At 37.3% G+C, this 13,869-nt stretch overlaps 1 protein-coding gene across 1 annotated transcript; it reads left to right on the top strand.

Annotated features, from left to right (window-relative positions):
- Positions 1–881: 881 nt before the first annotated feature.
- Positions 882–12,512, top strand: LOC133982091 (AT-rich interactive domain-containing protein 3A-like). Its single transcript, XM_062421009.1, has 9 exons — positions 882–1,070; positions 1,760–2,371; positions 6,503–6,577; positions 6,668–6,740; positions 8,157–8,340; positions 9,174–9,424; positions 9,813–10,067; positions 10,165–10,254; positions 11,109–12,512. The coding sequence occupies exons 1-9, from the start codon at positions 1,044–1,046 to the stop codon at positions 11,246–11,248; spliced, it is 1,707 nt and encodes a 568-aa protein (XP_062276993.1). The 5' UTR covers positions 882–1,043; the 3' UTR covers positions 11,249–12,512.
- Positions 12,513–13,869: the final 1,357 nt, after the last annotated feature.

The following is a 13,869-nucleotide window of genomic DNA, read 5'->3' as shown; positions in this document are numbered from 1 at the left end:
CAATTTAAACAATGTTTTGGCTTCAAGCTCTCTGGAAAAAGAGATGTTAATTTTCTTTTATTTCTGCTGCAGAATGTGTCAACAACATCTGCCTTTGGGCTTTTTATAGAGGTGATCTGAGTCAGTGTGATTCGAAGAAAGCAAGATTCCCAGCAATGTAACATAGGCTATTGGTCTATTAATAGAAGCACAAGATGTTCACTAAAGTGCCAGAAATGTAGTTCAAGGGATTAGGTAGACAACCAAAAAGTCAAAACAGCATAATTTCTCTTGTTTGGGCTCCAAGAAAACCAATAAATGAAGTTAAATCTACAATAAATACAACATCAGGATCAAATAAGACTGTGAAACACCTAATTTAAACATATGACCTCTGACCCATTTTTGTCTTGGCACTTTTACACACTCAAATGTAAGCCTATTTAATCCTACTCCAAAGAAACTGCCTGAAACAATGACTAGTGAGCCATGACTTTACAGCCAGAATGAATTTGCATCTAATGTGAAATGCAACCAGTGTAAAGGTGAAGAGGGAAGAAAGCGTCCTGTGGGTGGAGAGGTCAGACCCATTTGTAATGTGAATGCAGCGCTTGACTAAACTGCTTTGTTGTATTTTTAGCAGAGATCGTGTAACTCCAATCACCGCACAAATGTACAGTGTTTTTCAGCTTTAGGGTGGGATTTCCTTGTGAAGGGGCTGTGGGTCGCTCCATGTAGGCAAGGAAACCCACTTTACGAGCTTTACGCACGGGGCGGGCCTTTCATTCATCCAAGTTGGGGGGTGTAGACCAACGACAATCAAAGATGTTTGAGTTTCCATGCGCAGTGACCACGGAGGTAAAACGCAGAGCATTACTACCCCTCCTCCAGCTCCGATCGCTCCGGCCTCCACACCGCAGAGGGTTACAAATCACATTTGATCAGAAATCGCTTCTGTAAATAAAGAAAAAAAAGGAAAGAAAAAAAGGGAAAGAAACAGGTCATGCGATGCGATTTAATTCTGCCGGAGGACAGAAGGAAAAACTAGACACGACCTGTTGGCGATGATGGATTACTCCAAAGCACAAATGGTGAGTGTCGACGACTGTTTGCTCCCACGCAAATGACGATTAATGCAGACATTATAAGGAACATCGGCTCTTTTTTAAGGTGTAGTTTGCACTGTTTAACTTAAAGGTGTATCATAAATATCAATGTAGACTTTATGTTTACATTTATTCTGCGCCGTGATTTGTTGAAATCGAAGTTGTTTTTTTGCGTTTAAACAACCGAATAATCGATTGAAAATCACCGTATCGTCGATTCTCCTGTACATTTAGTGCATTTTAACAAAGTGAGGACTCGGCAAATGTTAGTGAGCAGCATTTGTATCCTGGTTTTTAATTTGTCTTCGAGTTAATTAATGCGTTAATTAAAGGATTTCAGGCCAGTGGGCATTGTTTCACTTTAATCCACAATTAATGCGCTTTTTCAAGGCCGAGCCAGACTCTCTTGGAAAACGTTTCGCCTCAAGGTAATCATGGACTGTAGTGGAAATGTGTGTAATTTAATAGATACAGGATACAGAGTATTTAAACAACAATTTGCCTCATTCAGTGTACTTGTTGAATGCATTTGCCTTTAACTGTGAACTGGGGGGTGGGGTTTTTTGGTGTGAAATTAAATCCAAACCACAGAGCCAAACAGACACTGCACATTTAAGTAATGTATGAATATGTATTAATTTCTCCTTCTTGTGATTTGTATTTCTTGTCCATAGTCCAGCTTATTAGAGGAGAGCAGTTCTGCCGGTTTTCCCCAGTCCAATCCTGCTGGGGTGAAGCTGGAGGCAATGATGGAGCAGCTCCAGAGACAACAAGGGGCCAAACTGGAGTTGAACCTCCAAGAGAAACAGCTTCTTCAAGCCCAGCTCCTGTTTGCCCATCACGCTGCTGCAGCAAGAGCATCCGGCACCAGACTAGACTCTGCATTATTTGGCAAACTAGATGGACAGACTTATCAAGCAACTCAACAAGCTCTGAACAGTCATCCAAGCGGAACAGACGCAGAGGAAGAAGACGAGGACTCAGATGAGGAGGAACAGGAGATGATGGAGCCTGACGAGAATGATGAAATGGAAGAAGATGAGGATGATGACAGCGGGCCTTATCAGCAACAGGAGAAAAAGCCTGGACTCCAGCATGTTCCAGGCTTCTCTTTCTCTCCTTATGCCACAGCCCAGTCAGCTGCTGTGAAGCAATTGTCTGTGTCTCCACCTTCAGCGATAAAACAGGAGCCTGAGGAGAAGGAGCTGCTGTCTCCTGCCGGCCAGCACTCCTTCACATCACCCAATGGGTTCGCTGACTGGGGCTATGATGAGCCATATAAACAAGTAAGTTATCTTTGATTTAATATCAAAATCAGTTCTTGGATGCCTCTTAGAGTAAACTTAAAATATTTTCTTCTCATCAAATCCATTGTAACATGACTGGCAGCATTTTAAAGGTGCCAGAACATCACTTAATCTTTACAGAGAAAAAATGAACATCTGTAACTCTCCTTCTTTGTCAGTGTGTGTTTTACCTCCATATTAATTGTTGACTTCTTCCTGCTGAGAGTCAGACTCACTGTGGCCTCTTCTTTCCTCGCATGCGAAGAAAGGAGTGTGTCCCTTTTGGCAGGATGCCCAAACTTGATATAGTTTAATTACTGGCTTGGCCAGAGATCTTCCCTGCAACCATACGTCACCTCCCGTCTCACACTTTTGAAGAAAAGCATTCTCACCGCTGGCCAAGCTAATTGGTCTTGGCTGTGGTCCAATCCTAACTGAAGCAGCTGGTTTAGGCCTGACAGAGATGGAGTTAAAATCAGAGCAGAGGATTAATGAAACAGACTCAAGAGGGTATTTATGAACAGGGCTGGCCTCAAGGGTTAACCACTGTCAGAAATAGCTGGGTAGGGTGGAAGATTGCTCTTCCACTGTATCTTCCTCATGTAAAAAGGTATTGAATAGGAAATCTTTATGAGCACAGGGGATCCCCTCATGGATTTTTTCCCTCTTTATGGAGGCCAATCTGATCGGTTCTTTTGTGTATGTTTCCCTTGCAAAGGCCCCACTTCAATACAATACATTATGATTAATGAGGCCTGTGGGCAGAGGGACAGCTGGACCGCTCAGTGCCTCACAGCATACCAGTGAGCAACTAGCCATTAAATTAACTTACAGTAGTTACAGTGGAGCAGAATGGCTTCTAGTGTTTGTTACACACCTCATGGTAATATTTAACAGCTATTTTACATGTTATGTCCTTTGCCTATTTATTGGCAAACATTAAATGTGGGATCAGCTCAATGATCATTAAAAAGTTTCAAAATCTCGACAGGCCCAGAACAGCTCGATTTGACGTCGCTGTAGTTCAGTTGACATCTTTGCATAATTTAGCTGTCGCTTGGCAACACTAAGAGGCGGCTTAATTCAGCTGCGAGTAATCAATACATTATCCTATATGTCCACTGCAGTGAAAATGTGTTTCCTTTTTCAGCCCACCATACAGAACCTAAAGGCTGCATTTAAAAACATCTCTTTTACTTTAATTAGAGCACAATATTTTGCCGTGGGACACTGACGTTAAATGAATTTGTTAAAGGTTTGAATTTAGTTTTTTCCAATGCTTAAAGCACCTTTTAAACCTGATTTTTTTTTTTAATGATAACAGCTGCGATCTATATGGGTAAAACTTTGCAAACATCTTCACATGTTGTCAGATTGACTTTGGAATTAACTTAAACGTATCAGGGTTTGCTTTTGGTATTTCATCTAATCATGTTTACTGTTTATTGCTTTATTACTTTTTAACTTTCTTCTTCATTCCTTGGCAAATCAAACATCTTTGAAGATGCTGTACATGTTCCGCCATGCAGTACTGCCATTGTTCTCTCCTTGTGTGCAGTCCCACTGTAAAGCCCTTAAATGTAGTATGGGTGGGGGTAAAGAGGGCCCCCCTTCACTTTCAGACCCAGCTCACAGCTCAGCAAGGGGCCAAATAAATGATCTTGACTTGTACGGTGATTAAAGGTCCAATAATTTGATTTGGATTAAAAATTTGTTGCCCCCTGCAGTTACATTGAAAATTGGTGATGATACACTATCACTGTTGCTCTGCCGCAGCAGACGAATGATTTAATAAAGCTCATTATAAGGTGTAGTTTTGGTTTAGTATCAATAGTTGAGGAAAGCAATGGGACATTTAAAATAAAGTTTTGATTTATTTCTTATATTCAACAGTTGAACAAATAAACATTTAGAATAAGTTTGAGTGTAGTAATACACATTAACATGATACTTTGGAATTTAAATGTATAAAATGAATTAAAACCTAATAAAACTTTTTAGCCTTTTTAATGAAACAAAAGAAACCTTTTCCTGACCTACATACTGAATACTATCAGGACTCCCAGGGCTGGATGTGTGAAAGCTCTGTGAGCAATTAACTGAAAGCTCTTTGTTAATAGATCCACAGTGGGTCTCACTTGCTCATCAATAAGGGGGGAAGGGTTTTATTTCCATTTGGGTGGTGAAAAGACTGGGATGTTTATCTACCTTCACATCAATAGGCTGTCTGCTGAGGGGGAGCAGAAGTCCTTTATTAGAAATTCTAAGCTGAGGCTATTACACGTGTCAACAGCTCTGCCACCACTGGGGCGAGTTTTATGTGTGAACTGGGTACATACAATCATTCAGTTCAACCAGTTCAACAGCTAAAGCAGAAGAATGGAAAATAGTCTCTCTTAGCGTTCACAGGCAGCCGTTAAAAGATGATGCAGGGGTTGATTGTGTGTCAGCATTTACGGTTTGTTTCTACTGTAAACATGAGGGGAGTTGCTGTTGGACTGGGAGCCTACAGTTTATTGGTTCCCATGTATTTGATAGATTAAATGGTGGAATGGTATCATTATGTATGTAGCGGTGTTTAGACTTATACTGTGTTAGGTAAACACGATACATTGAAATGCTAATATCAAGTAAAGTAGTTATGAGGGTAAACAAGGAAAGACAAAAACAGCCTGTTATTTTGATTAACCACAAAGATAATGAAGCATTTGTTCCTGTCAAATACAATAACATGTTTTGTTGTCTAAAACACTGATGCTTGTTTTAATATAACACATGTTCATATAAGAGAATAAAGTGCATGACATGTGAGCAATGACCTGCCTAAGCCTATAGAGAGAAAAACATAAATATATATCCAAGAAGAAAGCAATGTGATGTTTCAAAAGCGGAAACTTGACAGACAGAAGGTCTAAAATAAATGCATTGTAATGTACATTTTGCATAAATATGTTGGGAATATTAGAGGAAAAACATCATCTACTTAATGAGTTTGTAAAGACAGACCATTCTTAAGATGGTCATTGTTTTCCACCAGCCATCTTTCATTTTCGTACTTGCATCGTCACGTGACTCTTGGCGTGCGTTAGCGGAACAATAACCTCTCAGCAGGCTTTTCCACACAGTTGCACATGCACTGCACTCCGATCACATTTTTAACCTTTAACTGTCAAGTTAAGGGGGAGGTGATGGAGTAATAACATGTCACATTAAACTACCTAATGAGCATGAGGTCTTTTATTAATCCCCCTTTCACTACTCTAAAGGAACACGCCTTTAAAAACAAGAAAAAAGATGTATTAATGTATGCCCGCCTCTGCAATACAGACAGCCAAATGCTTGCACTGAGCTGCTGTTTATCAGAGAACAGGTCTGATAGTGCTTTCAGTCCTGGGAAAAAAAACAGCTTTAGAGGCGGCGAGCACAAAGTCCAGAGTCCTTTAGGAAAATGTGACAAATAAAGTGAAGCTTTAAATAGGTATGGTATCTCACTGAGGTCACAATTTCATCATTTTATTTATTTAAAACCTCAGAACACACATTGGGTGTGAAACCTCATTTTCCATGGTGCCCAGTGCAGACACACAATAAATTCAGGCACGACTAAGATCAAATAGGAATAAAAGAAGAATACACGGCTATATCAATTAAAAACAGGATCAAATTAACAATGCTAAAAAAGTACAAGTGTAGGAATTGAGAATGAGACAGATTAATATATAACAGTTATGACTTTAATAGTCTCTTAAAGTCATAACATCGAGATGAGTTTGAAATAATAGGATACTTGTCACGAATCAGCAAACTACATGTATTGAGAAACCAAAACCACTCTTTGTCTCAAAAACCTCTGGTCCGAGTCCGACAGAAAAGTTAGCAGTGTTAGATCTTGAACCAAACAGATAGGTAATGGGATTCGAGGAATATCATACTTTGATGGACCGGTCATTTCTGGTCACAAAAGTTGCTGGATGGAATTATCTCAGTGTTTGTTTGTTTGTTTTTTAAATAATCTAGCTATTGCATTACATTTATAGTCTATGGTTGGAAATTAACTCTTGGGGATTTTGTCTTGATTAAAATAGATTCAGTACAAACTGCTCTCTCATGTGTCTCTGGGTGCATTTACAGAGAGGAAGTGCCATCTGGGCCGAGGAAAACGATGGAGGAAAAGTAAGAGGGGAACCATCCAGGGACTTTGCAAAGGTCAGTAGATTTGTTGGATTTATGTAAACAAGAAAAAGCCTGAAATCATCATTGCATGTTGCTGATGAAGGTTTTTCTTTTAACTTGTAGCTTTATGAACTGGATAATGACCCACAACGGAAGGAGTTTCTTGATCAGCTGTTTGTCTTCATGCAGAAACGAGGTAAGACATGTGGCTTTATTGGTTTCATACATCTTGTTTTGTTTTTGTCAGTAGCCAGGGGAGCTCTTATTAATGTTGTTGCTTTCTTACTTTGTCAGCCCCAAGTCACTGTCAAATAATTAAAGGGTGGCGATCTTCAGGCATTGCTGATAGAAAGCCTCTTGGATGTTGGTGAAATTTTCAAAATGCTTATTTGCTAGTAAAGGAATGGCATTCTTAGCTACCATTCATACATGCTCAGCTACAAGTGAATGAAACAATCAATTTAACTCCATCATACACTGCTGGTCAGCTGAAAGGTTCCTGCCTTTTTTTTGTCTGGAATAAAAACAAATTAATGTGAAAGGTATTATTATAAATTCAATTTGGAAATAAATGCAGATGCCTAAAGTGCAAAAATTAAAGATTAATAAAGTTAGATAATGCAACATAAGCACTGCTTTTTACCTAATGTTATAAAGCAAAGGACGCTTGTTTATATCAAATTTATAAAAAGCAAAACTAACTGGTTTTCAGTCCACAAGCACTGAATCCTGTTCTACAAGTCATATCAAGTAAATAAAGCAAATCTATCAAATGTATTTTGGTGTTTTGGCAAAATATTACATCTCTGGTAATTGCCAGGTTTAATGTCATTTAAGTTTTTTTATTTGAAAAACAGCAGGTTTTTTCCACATATAGAAAATGAAATGCATCTGAACTACCTTTTAGATTGTATTAATGACATAAAATCCGTCTTTTACTTTAATCTATGCACTTTAACCCTATAGTTGTCCAGCACTATTATGTATGTTAAAAAACACTTGTCTGTGCTCATTTCATCTAACTGTTCCTCCATCAACTAACAAAGGTAGATGCAGTTGGACACCTTTAACTATCTTCACTTATATAAACAGGGTTCAAAGCCATGTCAAGTGAGCATTTGTGTGTATGCCATGTGTTGTCCTTAAACACCAAGTAATCTTATTTCAGTAACTGCCTTTTAACCCACTTCATTAATTGGCTTTACTCTAAATCGAGATTGGAAAGGATAGCTGTTGACCCTGCGATTGTCAGCAGTGCTGGCTTTAAAATCAGCTTCACTAAAAACAATGCACCAACCATGCTGCTGCTGTGGAATTACCCCCAACCACACCCATCTGAAAGAAGCTCCATTAGACAAGTATATCCACACAGATAATACATGCTAAGCCATTGTATCTTAACGTTAACCTCAGGCCCTCAGGTGTGCATATCAGGATATGTCCTCCATTTCCTCATTACCCCTTATCCTTTTTAATCGCGCTCTTAATAATAATAATAATAAGAAGAAGAAGAAGCGCTCTTGCAAGGCTACTCTTATTAGTGCCAAATCTTCAGGAGTACAAATCAAAGAAAATCAATACATTTCATTGCCTTTATCCTTTCATTTTCAAGGAACCCCTGTGAACCGCATACCCATCATGGCAAAGCAGGTGCTGGATCTGTACAAGCTTTATAAGCTTGTGACAGAGAAGGGAGGCCTGGTGGAGGTTATTAACAAGAAGATCTGGAGGGAGATTACAAGAGGTCTCAGCCTCCCCACATCCATCACCAGTGCAGCCTTCACCCTCCGCACTCAGTAGGTGTCTTTCAGATCGTATTCTAATGTTTCGAGTGTTGAAATATCTTCTCTTCAGGCACAATCAGAGGAATACAATGATTAGTAGAGAATCTTATAATTGAATAAATGTCTCAAACGCGTCTCCAACTGTAAAACAAAAGGCTTTTTAAATAGCTATAAAAAGTAACATCCTGAGAAATACATACAATATAACAACGTTTCTAATAAAAACGACTAAATATCTGTATTTTTACACCATTTGATCCATGTGATGCACCCTTTATGAAGTAAAGAATAGAGGTTGATGGAACAATCTTGTTATAGTATCAGCATGATATCTCATTAATTGATTTCATCTAGTTTGTGACCTAATTAAATAGACATTGGTTACATTTTGAGGAACCATTACAGGTAGTCACTAAATATTCCTTGCTATTAAAAGGTATTTTATATCTTGAAAGAAACTTCAAAACCCACATGAATGACCAAAATGTAAAAATAGCTCCACAAAATAATTTATGTAAAAGCTAAATCTCCAGTTTTACTTATTTTAAAATTAGTTTATTATTGTTTTCATGCTGCATGTGGAAGTTTACTTGTGATAGAAATGTTCAAAAGGATTTAGCCTATTTGTTGCATTTCAGCAACAGTTTGCCCAAATTGTTCATTGGTATTTCTGTGATATTCCTCACGACTCACGCTGGATTAAGTAAAGCAAAAAACATCCCTCTATGACGTGAAATTGTTCCACCAAGATAAACAGTTCTACTTAATTATCAAGTGATGCTCTTTATCTTGAAATTGTGTTAATTTGCACCAAAAAATTTGACTATTTGAAATGCTCCTTGCAGGTATATGAAGTACCTGTACCCATTTGAGTGTGAGAAGAAGGGGCTGAGTTCCCCAGGTGAGCTGCAGGCCGCCATCGACAGCAACCGCAGAGAAGGTCGTCGTCCCAGCTACACCAACAGTCTGTACCGCTACTCTCCCTCTCCGAGCTCTGCTCCACACACGCTCCTCTCTTCACCCACGATGCAAACCACCCCGACTGCACACAACGGCCTGAATAAATCTGGTAGCCCAAATTTAAAGAGAAACACAGGTATGACAGTGTTTTCTCTTTGATGGGTTACTTTTTCTTTTTTTTTTAAGTAATACAACTGATCAAATAGATTTTATGCCTTTTTTAAGGGGATCCTATTCAATTATTTGATTTTTTTTCTCATCTTATTTAGTCTTAATGCCCAGCCTTAATTCTCTGTGGCTGCTTGTTATGAACCAGGTGGATAAAGGACATTTGTGACCTCTAGTGGTTTCATATCCAAGTACTAAAGCACCACTGACAATTTTCTGTTTCAGCATAAAACGTGTTATTTATTGTAGGTCACGCAGACAGGATTGCATGATCTCAGAAACTGAAATGATTTTATTATGATTTTTTTTCTCTGTGCTCTATTTTAAATTATTTTAACTTTAATTTGCATGGTCAGATGAGTCGTCCACCCCTTTGATACCTAGCCGGCTGCCCATGGCCCTGGCTCTCGGGCAGCAGCAGTTGACACAAGCTGCTACATTGGAGCAACTCCGAGAAAGACTGGAGCGTGGAGCAGCTGACGGTCCAGAGAAAAAAATGATGCGGCTCGCAGAGGAGCAGCAGCGCCTCATGCAGCAGGCCCTCCAACAAAACCTCCTGGCCATGGCCTCTCACTTCAACCCCTTGAACCTCAAACTCAACAATGGACATGGTGAGTTGTCTCATCATTACTGCACATTATAGAATGGCGATAGTTTATTAACTACAATAAAGTCAATTAATGTGAGTTTTTCTTTGTTCTCCCACAGAAAGTAAACAGGATTTGTCTCTGAGTATCTCCACTAATGGAGCAGCCAGTATCAGCGTGTCTGTGGAAGTCAATGGTACACTTTACTCAGGTAAGTCATTGAATTAAAAGGAAAAACGTTTTTTTGTTCTTTTTTTTATTTTTGAAGTGTGTCCAAGCTTTTTGACTGGTGCTATATACATGTTTTACATATTATCTTTTATTACATTTTTAAAATTAATTTCATTATATATATAGTGAAAACAATGCATGTGTTCATATGTGAGACTTTACCGTTGGTTTACTTAAGACGTACAACTACAATTACTTGCTATTTCTTCACTTGCTCTAACTTTACATATAGCATAAAGATAGGAGAGTGGTATTGATCGGTTCATCTCTCAACTCTTGGGAAGAAAGTGTATTATTTTCTAAATGCTGCACTTTTCCTTTAATACTACTGCATTTCACTTTTCAACCTGTTTTTGTATTTCATACATATTTATTTCTCTATTGGGTACTCTCTAGCACTAAAGGAGCACATCTTCTTCAGTCTGTATACTAATCACTGTATATGGAGAAAATGAAAATGAACAATTCTACTTTGAACTTGTCCTTCACACAAAATTCTATTGTTTTGTTATTGTCAAACCAAAGCCAACAATTGACTAATCCTACTTACAAGAATCATGTGTGTATACAATGTCTGATGCATCATATTCTTCTGTATTGTGATCTCCATTTTACAAAACCTTTTAAAAAATACATCAATGAGCCATACCAGTGTTCAGGTACATGTTCATTGGTACCTGAAGAAAATGGTCACGATAGTTTTTTTAGAAATGGTATAGGCATATAAGTATATGTAGTAATAATAATAATATATTCTCAAACAACTTTGGTACAATTTTTTTTTAAAAACAAAAACAAAACATTTTGGACTTCTCTTTGATTTGTGCACTGTAGGAACGCTGTTTGCCCAGAAGTCAGCCGCTCCAGTGGTGTCGCAGGCCGTAACTTTGGCAGGAACAAGCGGCTTCAGCGCCCTCTCCTCCTCTCATAGTCCTGCCTCCTCATCCTCCACCTCTTCGAAGGGACCAAATTAAAGCTCACAGTTTTCTTTTTTTCTTTTTTTTTTTGACCTGTCAATAGCAAAATAATTAAGTGAGTGATACACATGTAGTATCTCTCTTGTCAAAGAAGAACTGTATAAACTCTAACTATATTGATGTCTACATTTGACCTCCTGTTTGTTCATTCAAGCAGTGCAGACTCTTGGAAAACTGCAACAGGCTGAGAAGTTTTCCACCACTGATACTCCATTAGTTTAACAGAATAATCACTTCAAATGAGTCAGGTAAATATGACAATGATGTGCGACCTCAAAAGGCTTACAAATGTAAATTCAGTTAACCTTAGTGCCTGTTAGTGAAGATTTTTGAAATATTGTGACATTCATTCTCAAAGGCTTCACAAGGTTTATTCAGAAGTGTTTTTAGACCAGGAAAGCACCAATGCTCAGTTGAGTGTCAACTTCAATTATAGCTAGTTTATCATACAGTTCTGTCGCCATCAACATCACCAATATAGCAGTTTGGTTGCCAAAGTGCAGCCAATAAAGACCAAAAAAGCCTTAGCTCAAAATCATAGCTCCTATCTGTAACTATCTTGCTGAAGCCATATTGTAACCCTCTCGGGAAATATTTGGTTTAACTTGACTGGTGAAGGGTTGCTGTGAGTGGAAGTAGATTACAGCAACTTTCAGGGATTATGTGCACCGTCAGTTACCACAAAAACGTTTAAAAAAAATTGTTTGGAACTTGTTTTGTTTTTTAGATTTTGTTTTGTTTTATTTTATTTTTAATTTGTATTTAATGATTTGGCTCTGCCTCAAAATGATGACGCATTTATGTCACATCAGTTGTAACATGATGGCAAAATATCACATGCAAGGTCTCTTCTGGGAGCTTTTCCGTATGTAGAATGGAAGTTATACAACATTTACCTCATTTCACTTTCCATGCTGGTTAAGTTTCTCAGGAATTTCCTTTGGGATTCATCAAGGTTAGACTGTCTCATACAGTATTGCTGTGTTTTGATTTTATAAACATGGTGAATGTATCATTACCGACCTCAGGCTTTTGACAGTTGAATGCTGAAACAGTGCTACCTCACTCTTCTAGAGAAATATGCAATTCCTAATGCAGAAAATGTTGAGTTAGAAATCTGCTGAAATATACTGTATGTGGACAATCAAGTAGACATATCATTGCAAACAAATATCACTGAACCTGACAACTACAAAAACCTAGGTTGATGTGAGTTTTGGTCTTTGATGAACATATTTCTTGGATATGTGGCCATGAGGAATAAAACAATCTTTTGTGCTGTAGAAAGGCTCCATTTTTTTCCACACATCAGTGTTTTATTTGGGAACTCCCTAGTACTTTTGCATTCATGGAGATGAATGAAGGATCATAACATTGTTGAAAATCACAGTATTGAAGCTATTACAGTATTTCAGGCATGCATGTGATAGTTTTATTTTTGTAGTTTCAGCTTGAATAAATACACGATTTTAATGAAAGAACTATTACATGCCTAATTAAGTAAGATTTTTACAACACATCAATCACTTAAACTTTATATAGCACCTTTCATAACAAGTTGAATGCAATTCAAAGTGTTTTACAAGTGATTAACAAATGCATAAAATGTATTAGGAGACAAATGTACACCAAGATGCCAAAATTAAAACCATATGATTTGTAAAATGTAAACTAAACAAATAAAGAAAAACATTTAATAAAACCTACTTTAAAATAATTAAATGAATAATACAAACATAAAAGATAAGTAAATGGAAAGAGAACAGTGAAAATGAATGAAAATAGAACAAAATAAAATTATCCAATTATAAAATAAAACCAAACTAAATAAAGAATAACTAAAAAAAAAGTTAAATTAATTGAGCAATAATAAACATTAGGAACCATGAAAATATAAAGTTATAAGACACTACATAAGCCAGGTCATACAGTTTTTAGTCCATGTTAAAAGATAAAAGGCAAGCGTGTGACAAAACAACCTGAACTAAAGGTCCATTTACTACCTATTTCTGAGCTTTCAACTGCACCTTACAGTCTTCATCAGAGAGCTGAGATTACTTTGTCACATATATTGAGCCCCGAGGTAAAAAATTAGCTTCTGCACTTAAAATTATGTAGCAGAATATAAGTGCAGCGCAAGAAATAAAAACAAACATATAAATAAATATATTATTAATATATATATATATATATATATATATATATATATATATATATATATATATATATATATATATATATATATAATAAATACCAGATAAGTGCATAGCCAGATGGGGGTAGCATTGCCTCCTTTATAGATGAGACACGGACCATTTCAGGTTTGGCAGCAGAATTCATCCACAAACCTGCAAATGTTCCAATATTTTCAATTGATCATCCCATTGACATCTCTACTTTGCTAGGAGCTAAGAGTGGAGAACAATTAGCAATTTAATTTCAAACAGTTCCTAAATAGTTTTTTTTTAGTTTTTTTTTTTTTCTTCGAATGGAAGCATTTAAATTGCTGGCAATCCAGATTTGTTTGTTTTTCCACTAAATGCGATTCATCACAATAAGCTTATCAAATCAAATGTGGCAGAGGAAGTACAGAGAGAGTCTGTGTTGAGAATTAATTC

This window comes from Scomber scombrus, chromosome 6 (assembly GCF_963691925.1).
Source record: "Scomber scombrus chromosome 6, fScoSco1.1, whole genome shotgun sequence".
Taxonomy (NCBI): Eukaryota; Metazoa; Chordata; class Actinopteri; order Scombriformes; family Scombridae; genus Scomber; species Scomber scombrus.
This window is presented reverse-complemented; position numbering and strand designations above follow the sequence as displayed.

Bases quoted from the DNA above. Each gene is read 5' to 3' on its own strand.
- LOC133982091 (XM_062421009.1), top strand. From the start codon at position 1,044: ATGATGGATTACTCCAAAGCACAAATG. The intron at 1,071-1,759 runs GTGAGTGTCGAC...TCTTGTCCATAG, and splicing joins ATTACTCCAAAGCACAAATG to TCCAGCTTATTAGAGGAGAG. The intron at 9,425-9,812 runs GTATGACAGTGT...TTGCATGGTCAG, and splicing joins AAATTTAAAGAGAAACACAG to ATGAGTCGTCCACCCCTTTG.